At 37.9% G+C, this 11,721-nt stretch overlaps 1 protein-coding gene across 1 annotated transcript; it reads right to left on the reverse strand.

The window, feature by feature from the left end:
* Positions 1 to 4,976: 4,976 nt before the first annotated feature.
* On the reverse strand, positions 4,977 to 7,825 carry LOC127934745 (NLR family CARD domain-containing protein 3-like). Its single transcript, XM_052532316.1, has 3 exons — positions 7,745 to 7,825; positions 5,823 to 7,643; positions 4,977 to 5,193 (listed from the first exon to the last, which is right to left on the reverse strand). The coding sequence occupies exons 1-3, from the start codon at positions 7,792 to 7,794 to the stop codon at positions 5,016 to 5,018; spliced, it is 2,049 nt and encodes a 682-aa protein (XP_052388276.1). The 5' UTR covers positions 7,795 to 7,825; the 3' UTR covers positions 4,977 to 5,015.
* Between the last annotated feature and the right edge of the window lie 3,896 nt (positions 7,826 to 11,721).

Here is an 11,721-nt window from a genome sequence, read left to right on the forward strand (position 1 = left end):
CCAAAGAGTCATTTAATCGGAGTGTGTGTGTCACTCGAGTCCCCAAAGAGTCATTTAATCGGAGTGTGTGTGTCACTCGAGTCCCCAAAGAGTCATTTAATCGGAGTGTGTGTGTCACTCGAGTCCCCAAAGAGTCATTTAATCGGAGTGTGTGTGTCACTCGAGTCCCCAAAGAGTCATTTAATCGGAGTGTGTGTGTCACTCGAGTCCCCAAAGAGTCATTTAATCGGAGTGTGTGTGTCACTCGAGTCCCCAAAGAGTCATTTAATCGGAGTGTGTGTGTGTCACTAGAGTCCCCAAAGGGTCATTTAATCGGAGTGTGTGTGTGTCGCTAGAGTCCCCAAAGAGTCATTTAATCGGAGTGCGTGTGTGTCGCTAGAGTCCCCAAAGAGTCATTTAATCGGAGTGTGTGTGTGTCACTAGAGTCCGCAAAGGGTCATTTAATCGGAGTGTGTGTGTGTCGCTAGAGTCCCCAAAGAGTCATTTAATCGGAGTGTGTGTGTGTCACTAGAGTCCCCAAAGGGTCATTTAATCGGAGTGTGTGTGTGTCGCTAGAGTCCCCAAAGGGTCATTTAATCGGAGAGTGTGTATGTCGCTAGAGTCCCCAAAGGGTCATTTAATCGGAGTGTGTATCACTATTTTTATTTGTATAGAGTTTTTTTGACAATTACTACACTTTACAGAGGAACATGCCTAATGTCTTAAAACCCCAGTGTGTAGCCAAAGATGACTCTGGTGAGGAAAACTCCTTAAGATATTTTTGTGATAATGATTAGTTTACAGTCTATGCTAAATTAACTAGAGGGATGCAGATTCGGTCAGTGAAAGGTTCTCTGCAATGAAGTGAAGTCTGTTTTATTTCTATAGCGCATGATACAATACAGATGGTTTCAAAGGAGCTTCACACACATAAAATAACTTGCAAATGTCAACAATTATGAAATGACTAATGTAGAGCTGTTTTGCAGTTGAAATTAAAGAAAATAGTGTTATTATTCAGCTCAATTCTGTTCATCTTTTGCTTCTGATAGTCAATCAGTCAAGTCAATAATATTTCTGAATGTTAATTGTCATTCCCCAACTGAGCAGCCAAAGGCACTTGATCTCAAGCTACAAATCAGACAAAACATGTAGGCTACCCATTTACAGTGATCTTGCTGAAAAGAAGAAACCCAGTTGACTCTCTCACACCTGTATCTTTGCACTAGCTTGATTTCACTGTCCAGTATTGGAACTTTGAATTGTAATATTCTACTTCTGTCTTCTTAGGATAAATAATATATACCATCTCAACAATGTCCTGAAAGTATACCTTAACCAGAGTTTGTGTATCACCATGGTCCTCAAAGTATGACTTGATCAGAGTTTGTGTTTAATGTCCCCAAAAGCGACATATAAAATAATGTCCCTAAAGTGAAGGTAAAATGTCAGGTCTTTAAGGAAGGCTTTTATTGATAAAATCAAGTGATATTTGTGATGACAGATTCTCCAGAAGTGCAGTCATATCTTTCTTTAGTCTCTAGACCCTTCAGAAAGGGGTGTCCCTAAAGGTAGGGTTTCCAGTCATACGTCCTCACATTGTGGTTAAGTAGGTATGTGTGTGTGTGTGTGTGTGTGTGATCGGTTCGTCATCACCGATCCGGGAGCACGTTGAGAACAGCGCTGTCCTGTGACGAAGTCCTCAGTAAAATAATCCAATGGCGTCAGGTTATTTCCACGAGGAAGCAACTCAAAGTCACAGGTAAATACAGCAGGTAATAAGGATCAGGCGATCGATCGCTAAATCCTAAAGTGAGCACATTGACGTCACAGGGATTCCCGCATCACGAGCGAACTCTCGCGAGAAGAAACAGAGTCCACAGTTCTCAACGGGGCAATACAAACACAGAAACGTTAACCCTTAAGGCGCCAGGGTTTTTTGGAAAAAAAATGTTGTATTTTGGCATCAAGATTTCAAAAGCTTGTGACTTGAAAGGGCTTAAAGATAGAGATCTACCGTCAATTAGAAAAATGTTTGGCATGATCGAAAGTTTACGTGGGGTGTAAATATACGAATCTAATTTGCATATTATGACGTCACCATGGGCGGCTATCACGAATTTCATAATATTCAGGAAATATTAGATATTGAATTGATGTTTGAACATATTTGCATGTTTTTGTGTGTGTATATGTCTTTTTTATCCTCATTCCAAATGATCAGAACAGAGGAAGCCAACAATAAAACAGGAGAAAGTACTAAATTATTACTATATCACTACACTATATAGTAGCAAAACACATGTGAACAGTAGCTTACTTTTTGATCAGTGCATCAGTAATATTCCGGAAATAATAGATATTGAATGGATGTTTGAACTTATTTGCAAGGTTTTTTTTTTTTTTTTTTGTATTTGATTGCTGTTGTTGTTGTTTTTTGTCTTTTTATTCTCATTCCAAATGATCAGGGGAAAAAAACGAGAAAAGTAGTAGATTATTACTATATTACTGTGCCATAGTAAAATACATGTGCCTATTTTTTGATCAGTTGAGCATCTATCTGCCCAATCAGGTATCTATGTGACACAGTTCGTAGTTGTTGAGAGCATGGTTCCTCTCATTCATTGCATGACACAGCGCACCTTCTCCACACAGACTGCACCTGTACTGTCTGCCGGCCGAGTATTAGAGCGTGCGCGATCAGCAACAGCTCTCCTATGGACACTATGACCACGTTCACCTCTGTTACCCGCTTCCCCGTTGAGCAAAGGCTCGAAACGATCGCTTGTTTGTGCTTCGTGAACACTCTCGCCTTGCACGGTGGCACCATTGAGCTGCAAAGATGTACCGCGAGACGTGCGATCATTAGACGGCCGATCGTCATTTCCAAAAAGGCAAATATTCCCCTTCAGAGTCAGAATCGGTGAACAACATTTGCAACACATCCTCTTTGTATTAGCCATCTGGCGATTTTCTCTCATATCTCACGATTTACACTCACGCTATGAAATGAATTGCTCTCGCATCAATAACATGAGAGCTCGACACTTTGAACAGAAACAATGCATAATGTTGGTCTAGAATCAAAGTACTACGTGTCTGCCATCTAGTGGAAGGGAATACAAATGAGATATTACACCAGATAAGGAACTACAGTCTATTTTATTAAGGATGACGTCTTGTTGCAATTTTGCGACTTTGGCGCTTAGAGGGTTAATAACAGCTGTGCCACATCAACAATCAGATTAACATTTAATCAACAGCTTTATAAACGTATACCTCTTATGTGGCCGAGCTACAAACTATCTTCTGCTCATCAAGGCTGAATTTATTTGATCAAAATAAAGTAAAATAAATATTGTGAAATATTATTACAAATACAAAAAAAGTTTACAATTTTAATATAAAATGTAATGTTATTCCTGTGATGCAAATCAGAATATTCTTCATCATTATTCCAGTTTTCAGTGTCACATGATCTTTTAGAAGTCATTACAATTTATTTTAATCTCAAGAAACATTTCTGATTATTATCAATGTTGAACATTTTGCTACTTCATATTTTGTGTTGAAATGATGCACTTTATATTTTGATAAATATAAAGTTTAATGAACAGCATTTATTTGCATTTATCAATACATTAATTAAATTGGTAAATGCATTTATTAAATAGAAATCATTTTAAATTCCTTCACACAGTTTTTGTCGCTTTCATGAATGATGAATACAATTATTAATTTCTCTCTTTTTTTAAATCCTATACAAATGTTTGAGTCGTATCATAGTTTCCACAAAAATATTAAGCAGCAAAACTGTTTCTAACATTGATAATAATCAGAAATGTTTTTTGAGCAGAAAATCAGAATGATTTCTGAAGGATTGTGTGACACTAAACTTCTTTGTAAACAACAACAGATTTATAAATGTTTCTAATGACGAATGTTGTGTTCCCAAATGTAAATTAAAGCGTCTCAAACCAAGCGCAGCACTAACAGTGAATCAGAACCAGAAACAGTACAGTAACAGCAGACATGGAGCGTCACACTACAGTCTTTATAAACTCATCCCTGCAAATAGTCTCTTATGTTAAATCACACTATTCATTACACAGCTGAGCTTTATATTGATCTGTGTTAATATGTACAGAGTAGTGGTGTGTGTGTGTGTGTGTGAGAGAGAGAGAGAGAGAGTGTGTGTGTGCGTGTGTGTGTGTGTGTGTGTGTGTGTGTGTGTTTCTCCATCACTCAAGGATATCAGAACCTGAGATCTCCTACACTGTGAGATATTATTCATACTTGCAGATAGTACTCACACCTCAATGTACTGCAGTGCTTTACTAAACAGTAGGTAATAACATATTCTTTCTCTGATTCTGTTGATTATAAACAGATGGTGTCTTCTAGTGTCCTTCCTTGTGTCTCTTCCTAAAGCCCCCTACACCTGCTCCTAATCACACTGAAGCTGCTGATCAGTAAAGCTGTTCTTGAAGCTGCAGGAAGAGACTCACGCTTCTGAGTTTGGGAACAATATGAGCTGCATGTGATTGATTCTCCAGAACATCTGATCAACACCAGGACAACACATATATATTTAATTATACACATGTTAGATGTTTTATTTCCATGTTCTGAATATTTTCTTATGTTTTCTTTAATATAAACACCTCTCTGAGCTCAGATACACTGGAGTAAATGAGAAGAAATGCAGATTTGTCCTCGGGTCGGTCTCCTCAAAAGCCCACTGTTCTTACTCTCTCACTTATCTGACTGCTTTCTTTAGTAATTTTCTCTGCTAACAGTCAAGCCTTTGCTAACAAGACGAGCTATTAGCACTTAGTGTAACAGAATCCATTTAAAGGTGTTGCTAATGCAGAAACAGCTTTAACATGAACACAGAAGTCCACACATGAACAAGAAACTAAGACACACAATGTTTTACTTTCTGTATCTCTGTCTCTTGATACAACTATTGTGTTTTCTGGCTTTCTTTCTTGTTTTTCACTTCACAAATATTTTACAGTGTGTCATATATAATCTTACCGCAGTATCTCCAGTTTACAGTGAGGATCCTCCAGTCCAGCACAGAGACGCTTCACTCCCAAATCTCTTATTTTATTCCAAGACAGATCCAGTTCTCTCAGGTGTGAGGGGTTTGATCTCAGAGCTGAAGTCAGAGCAGAACAACCTTCATCTGTGACGTCACAATCTCTCAACCTGTAGAGAACAATGACACACTCTTCACTCTCTCAGATCAGATCAGTTTAGCTGTGAATCCATTAGTAAAGAGAAAGAACAAATCAATGTGTGATGAATCACTGGACTGAGATTTAAAATGTCACAGAAAAAAAACAGTCTGATTTAAGATAAATAATATTACTTTGTTACACAAGAGTAGTTTAAAGGGGTCATGATCTTTTGTCATAAGAGGACACTGTACTATAAAAACATCCTGTAAGTTTCAGAACACAAAACTGAGTCGCTGCTTTTATTGAAGGCAGTCTGACGAAACAACAGCTTGTGTAATGATCAGCTTGAAAACATTATGAGTGGATCTCAGAGAATGATACAAAATAAAAAACTGAGGCAGTTCATGATGCCTTTAAAAATGACAAGTACTTAAATTCCTTTATTATAATAATATATTTAATGATATAATATAATGATTTATTAATATGCCACTTCTCTGTCTCTGAATCTAATGGTTTCACTGATTTAATATAAAACACGTCTAAATACTGAGCACTAAACTCTGGACAACATCTGCAGCACTGAAGATTTCTGAGCTTTAACTTTGATTTTCTTCATGTTTTAACAGTGAAGTGATTGTTCTCAGTGATACTTACTGAACTGATCTGGATTCTTTAATCACAGGCAGCAGCTTCTGAAGAACTTTCATATTTTCAGGATTATTCTTTCCTTTAACAAATTTATCAAGACGAAACTCATTCAGTTCCTCTTCTGATGTCAACAACACAAAAACTACAGCTGACCACTGAGATGAAGAGAGTTTGGTTTCCTTTATTCTTCCAGATTTCAGATAATGTTGTATTTCCTTCACTAGTGAACGATCACCCAGTTCATTCAGACAGTGGAACAGATTGATGGATTTCTCTGGAGACTTAATGGTCCTGATCTTCTTCTTGATGAACTCAACTGTTTTCTCATTTCTGTCAGAGCTGCTTCTTTTCAGTCTCATTATTCGTTGAAGGAGAATCTGATGAGACTCCACTGACAAACCCAGAAGGAACCGCAGGAAAAGATCCAGATGTCCATTTTTACTCTGAAGAGACTCTTTCACAGCTCTCTGATGCAGCTCAGATAATGAAACATGTTCTGATGAACTATGTTTAAACAAGAGTTGAATCCTGTCCTGAAGTTTAGACTGGGCATTAAGTTTGATGATGGGCTCAAACACATTTCTGTTGTGGTTTGTCCAGGAGAGGTGCACATATAGAGCTGCTAGATGTTCCTGAATGCTCAGATGAACAAAGCAGAAGACTTTCCCCTGATACAAACCCAACTCCTCTCTGAAGATCTGAGTGCACAGTCCTGAGTACACTGATGCTTCTGTCACATCAATGCCACACTCTCTCAGGTCTTCCTCGTAGAAGATCAGGTTTCCTTTCACAAGCTGCTCAAAAGCCACTTTCCCCAGTTTGAGGATCATGTCTTCATCTGTCAGCTTCTTCTCATAGTCCTTCTCATGTTTGATGTCGGTCTGAAGGATCAGGAAGTGTGTGTACATCTGAGTGAGAGTCTTGGGAATCTCTCCTCTCTTTCCTCGACTCAACATCTTCTCCAGAACAGCGGCTGAGATCCAGCAGAACACTGGGATGTGGCACATGATGTAGAGGCTCCTTGATGACTTCAGGTGTGAGATGATCCTGTCGGCCAGACTCTGATCACTGATTCTCTTCCTGAAGTATTCCTCCTTCTGTGGCTGATTGAAGCCTCGTACCTCTGTCACTCGATGGACACACTCAGAGGGGATGAGATCAGCTGCTGCTGGTCTGGAGGTGATCCAGATGAGAGCAGAGGGAAGCAGATTCCCCACAATGAGGTTCATCAGCAGCTCGTCCACTGAGGCTGATTCAGAGATATTACACAGTTTCACTTTACTCTTAAAGTCCAGAGACAGACGACACTCATCCAGACCATCAAAGATGAACAGCACTTTATATTCAACACTGGATATTTCCATTTCTTTAGTTTCCGGGAGAAAGGCATGAAGAAGATCTGAAAGACTGAGTGTTTTGTCCTGCATCAGGTTGATTTCTCTGAAAGGAAGTGGAAATATGAGCTGGACGTCCTGATTCTCTTTCCCTTCAGCCCAGTCCAGGATCAACTTCTGCACAGAGACTGTTTTTCCAATGCCAGCGACTCCCTTTGTCAGCACAGTTCTGATGGCTTTGTCTTGTCCAGGTAAAGGTCTAAAGATGTCACTGCATTTGATGGCTGTGTCCTCGGTTGCTGCTCTCCTGGATTGTGTCTCAATCTGTCTCACCTCATGTTCATTACTGATCTCTCCACTCTCACTCTCTGTGATGTAGAGCTCTGTGTAGATCTCATTCAGGAGTGTTGGGTTTCTCTGTGTCTCTGTTCCCTCATACAGACGCTCAAACTTCTTCAGCAGATTTGATCTAAACCTGTTGAGGACTTCATGCCTGGAAAATTAACATACTGCTTTATTAAATAAGCTAATGAGCACAGTGTATTTTATGTATTCTGTATCATAATCAAATAATCTTTTACATAAATATCAGACCTGAGATCAGTCTTTGTATCTTCACTCTTATAATATAATGACTCTTTCATAGACGCATCACTCACAGACACACAGCTGGACTCTTCTGATCTCTTCTGATGAACTGAACTATAACAGAGAGAAGATTAAAGTCAATCCTCTAAATTACCATATTTAACAAAGTAAAATCTCATATATATATATATATATATATATATATATATATATATATATATATATATATATATATATATATATATATATATATATATATATATATATATATATATATATATATATATATATATATATATATATTAACAATCACTTTAAAGTGCACTTTCTGATAACTTAATTTATACTTTTTATTAGAAAAGATGTTGAATGGAACTGAGTGCTTTCACAAATGCATCTCGGTGTAACATTATATATGCTGGGGGTGGTGGGGGCAATGCTGTTATATACACTGTTAAAGATTTAGATTCTCATGCTAAACATGGCCAATGTTTAAAAAAAAATACTTGGACATACAAAAGAGTATTTCTGTGACAAATACACTCTTCCGCATTTCTTACAATTTCGGAAAGTTTTTTTTTAAATCGTGGCTCTTCATGATGTTATGAAGGGTGAAACTCCTAGAAAGAGCATTTCTCCCAGAAGAGCCCACATGCATCGAGCAGATCTGCAAGCAACTGACTGTGTTTATGAATGAAAAAAACTAAAAACACAAAACAAAACAAAACAAAAAACTAGTGCGATTTTTTTTTCTTCAATTCTGCAATTTCGATTTTAATCACAATTTTGACACACACAGACATACTTTACAGTCATAAATGCATTCAGTATGAATTACAGACATATTTCCAACAGAAAACCAATTAGAACTTTATCAAAAAGTTGTAACATGTCCCTAGAACAGACATAAGTCAAAATAATCACTAAGTAATGGTGTGACAAAATGTCTAGACATATGGCAAAAAATAAATAAAATAAAGAAATGATGTGCGTCCAGGTTTTTTTTTTTTTTTCTTTTTTGTCATGCATTGGTCATAGAGCTCATTGTAGCGGAGCCTCATGTTGAAATAGATTTGTTATACATTATACAGTTTCACATGTACTCTGTTTGAAGTGCGTAAACAGTACGTGTATGCGGTGCAAAAGCAGCAGCGAGAGCGCACTATTATAAAGCGAAAGCACACTAAAATAATGCGCGAGCACACCGACAGACACAGATTTCCTTTGCTTTCACACAAAACCAGACGCACGTGCTCAGATACATGCTGCTCTCGCCCGGAGAGAGTGTGCGCACTTAAAACATGTCTCCTTTTGCTCAAACGGTGTCCTGTGCACTCACAGCTCTCTATATGCTCATGTGCTAGATATTAATTATTTTCGCACCTTTCTATTTCTAACCTTTTCTGTTCACATTATTCGCATCTTTTATTACGTGCAGTGTGAACGCTCTGATCCGTTAACTTTGGCTCAGAAAAAATACACATCACAGAGTGTGTGAACTTGGAGTTAAGTTTATTATTTAGGCACGCTGCATTCTGATTGGTTCAGATTATATATTGCGGGAGGTCGGGCTGCAGAAAATCAAGCTATAAAGCAATTTATAAATCACACTCGATAAAATCTTGACTTTTTAATTATTTTGATTCATCGCACAGCCCTAAATAGAGCAAAATCAGACAACCGTGTTCAATGTAAGTCATTTGATATTCACTTTTGTATAAATTTAAAATGTATAAAACTGTTGTATAAATGCAATGTCACATCTGCAAACTCAGTTTATAATCACTCATCTTAGTTCATCGCAATCTCACAAACTTTCGTTATAATTAATGAATCTCTCTGCACTGCACACTGAATCTATTAGCCCAGCGGTTCCCAAACTTTTTCTATGTCCCAACCAGGTTGGCGCACCCCCAATCCCCACTTAAAAAAAAAAAAAAAAAACGCAACAAAGCTTTCTTTTATCGCCATATAAAGAGTCATGTTTAATCATGCGCAAAAAAAAAAACAGAACACGCATGACAATAAAAACATCAACAAAGTTTCAATATAATGCAACAAAGCTACGCACAGCTTCCACTTTTAAGAGGACGAGTGACAGACACAGGCTCAGTAACAGAAAGCGGTTATTTTCAGCCGCGTAAAAGAAACATTGCAGCAATATGCTAGGCCTGTTAAATGACCATGGAGCTAGCAGCAGCATCATCTCAACCCGCGGCCCGTCACGAATTCAATGCGGCCCACCATGCTGAACACATTTTATTTTTTATTTTTTTTAGTTTTACAATTATTATTTTTTTACATTAATTAAAAAAATGTGCTTAAGAAATATAAGCTATAGCCTAATGACATTACGCATTTAACGAACACATACAAGCGCCCACTTTTGCCGAATTCAATTCAAATAGTCATCAACAGCCATTAGTTAAGGTAAAATGGAGCATCAGAATGGACAAATTTGTTTTTAAGGGAGAAAAAAAAAAAAAGAAATGTGGAAAATGCCAGCGAATGAACACATAGAAAAAATAATAGTCGCAATATCAGTAGTGAAGGAGAGTGCTGGATTTTCGGTTTGCCCGCATTTTACTTGAAGAAGTTCAGGCAAATGGAAACACCATATATTACATAGCAATCATCCTTAATTGAAAAAATGTGGCAAAACATCTCTGGAGAGAACCTAATATTATTAAATTCGAAAGTGCTTTCCATATTTGGATCAACATAGGCTACATTTGTGGACGCACACAAGTCATGCTCTCGTGCGCGTCTTACAGACTGCATCTTAAGCCAATGTTAAACTTTCCGCGTCCGCAGGGAGTCCGTTATGGACCGCTAGGTAGGCGTGACGTAATCATCGTCATAAGAGAGTGTGTGCGGAGGCTCTGAGAGGACGAACGCGTAGATACCTCCCATTTTTTTATGACCGCGCGGACAGGTGCGCGTGTTCAGTAGGCTTCAAAAGCTCAATTGCACATGTGGAGACAGTGTAAAGCCCATTGCTACTCGAACATGTGCAATCCGTCAATAAAAGAATGTAAAGACAGACAGATGTGCAATAATAATAATAATAATAATCTGGGCAATTGTTTGTTCACATGTTTGTTGCAGAGCAGACTATCAGCGTACGCTTTCGGAAGTCTATGTCTGCGCTGGTCGTGTCCGCGTCCGGATTGCTCATGCGGAAACTATAACACAGGCTTTACAATCGCAACTTCTTTGTGCTGTTAATCTTTTCGAGCTGAATTTCACAAAATTCAATGCTGTTCAGCTCCCACAGCATCAGGAGTTTTATTTATATGGTAGAATTATTTATTTATTTAAATTAATGGAATCGATTAGATATCATAATATTTATGCTATAATATTATAAATCAGGTTGGATTGTATTGGTGATGTAATATGTAAATGATATGCGTGCGGCCCGCGAGACTTGCACTTGGACCATAGTGCGGCCCAGCGGAAAAAAGGTTGAGAACCACTGTAACACAACGGTTATGGAAATTAGAACGACAGTACATTGAATTCAATTGCAATGAAGTTACAAACGATCCACATCATTAAAGAGAATAAGCTCCGAAATAGATAAAAAAAAATAAAAAAACGAGTATCAATCTGAAACTTTTCAAGTGCGACAATAAAATTAGCCTACCCGGTCCGTGTATAATCAGGGTATCTTCCGTCCATTCCAAATCCGTTTCAAATTAAAAAACAGAAAACGAAAAACTCAAGAGGATTCAAGTGAGAGAACATGAATTAAATAACGAGAAATGGGAAAATGGCTCGTTTATTCGTTATTCCATCTAGGTTAACAAACGGAAAATGAGTTTTTGACTTGATTTCTCATTTTGTCCTTTTGGGTTTAAAAAACGGCTTATGGCTTCAATATTTCATTCGCACTTGTGGGCGGAGCTGAAACGCTCCTTTCATCTGATTGGTCGGATCGCTCCGCATTCAACTCGATCTTACATTCTTTCAGAATAAGA

Source organism: Carassius gibelio, chromosome A18 (genome assembly GCF_023724105.1).
Source record: "Carassius gibelio isolate Cgi1373 ecotype wild population from Czech Republic chromosome A18, carGib1.2-hapl.c, whole genome shotgun sequence".
Classification (NCBI taxonomy): Eukaryota; Metazoa; Chordata; class Actinopteri; order Cypriniformes; family Cyprinidae; genus Carassius; species Carassius gibelio.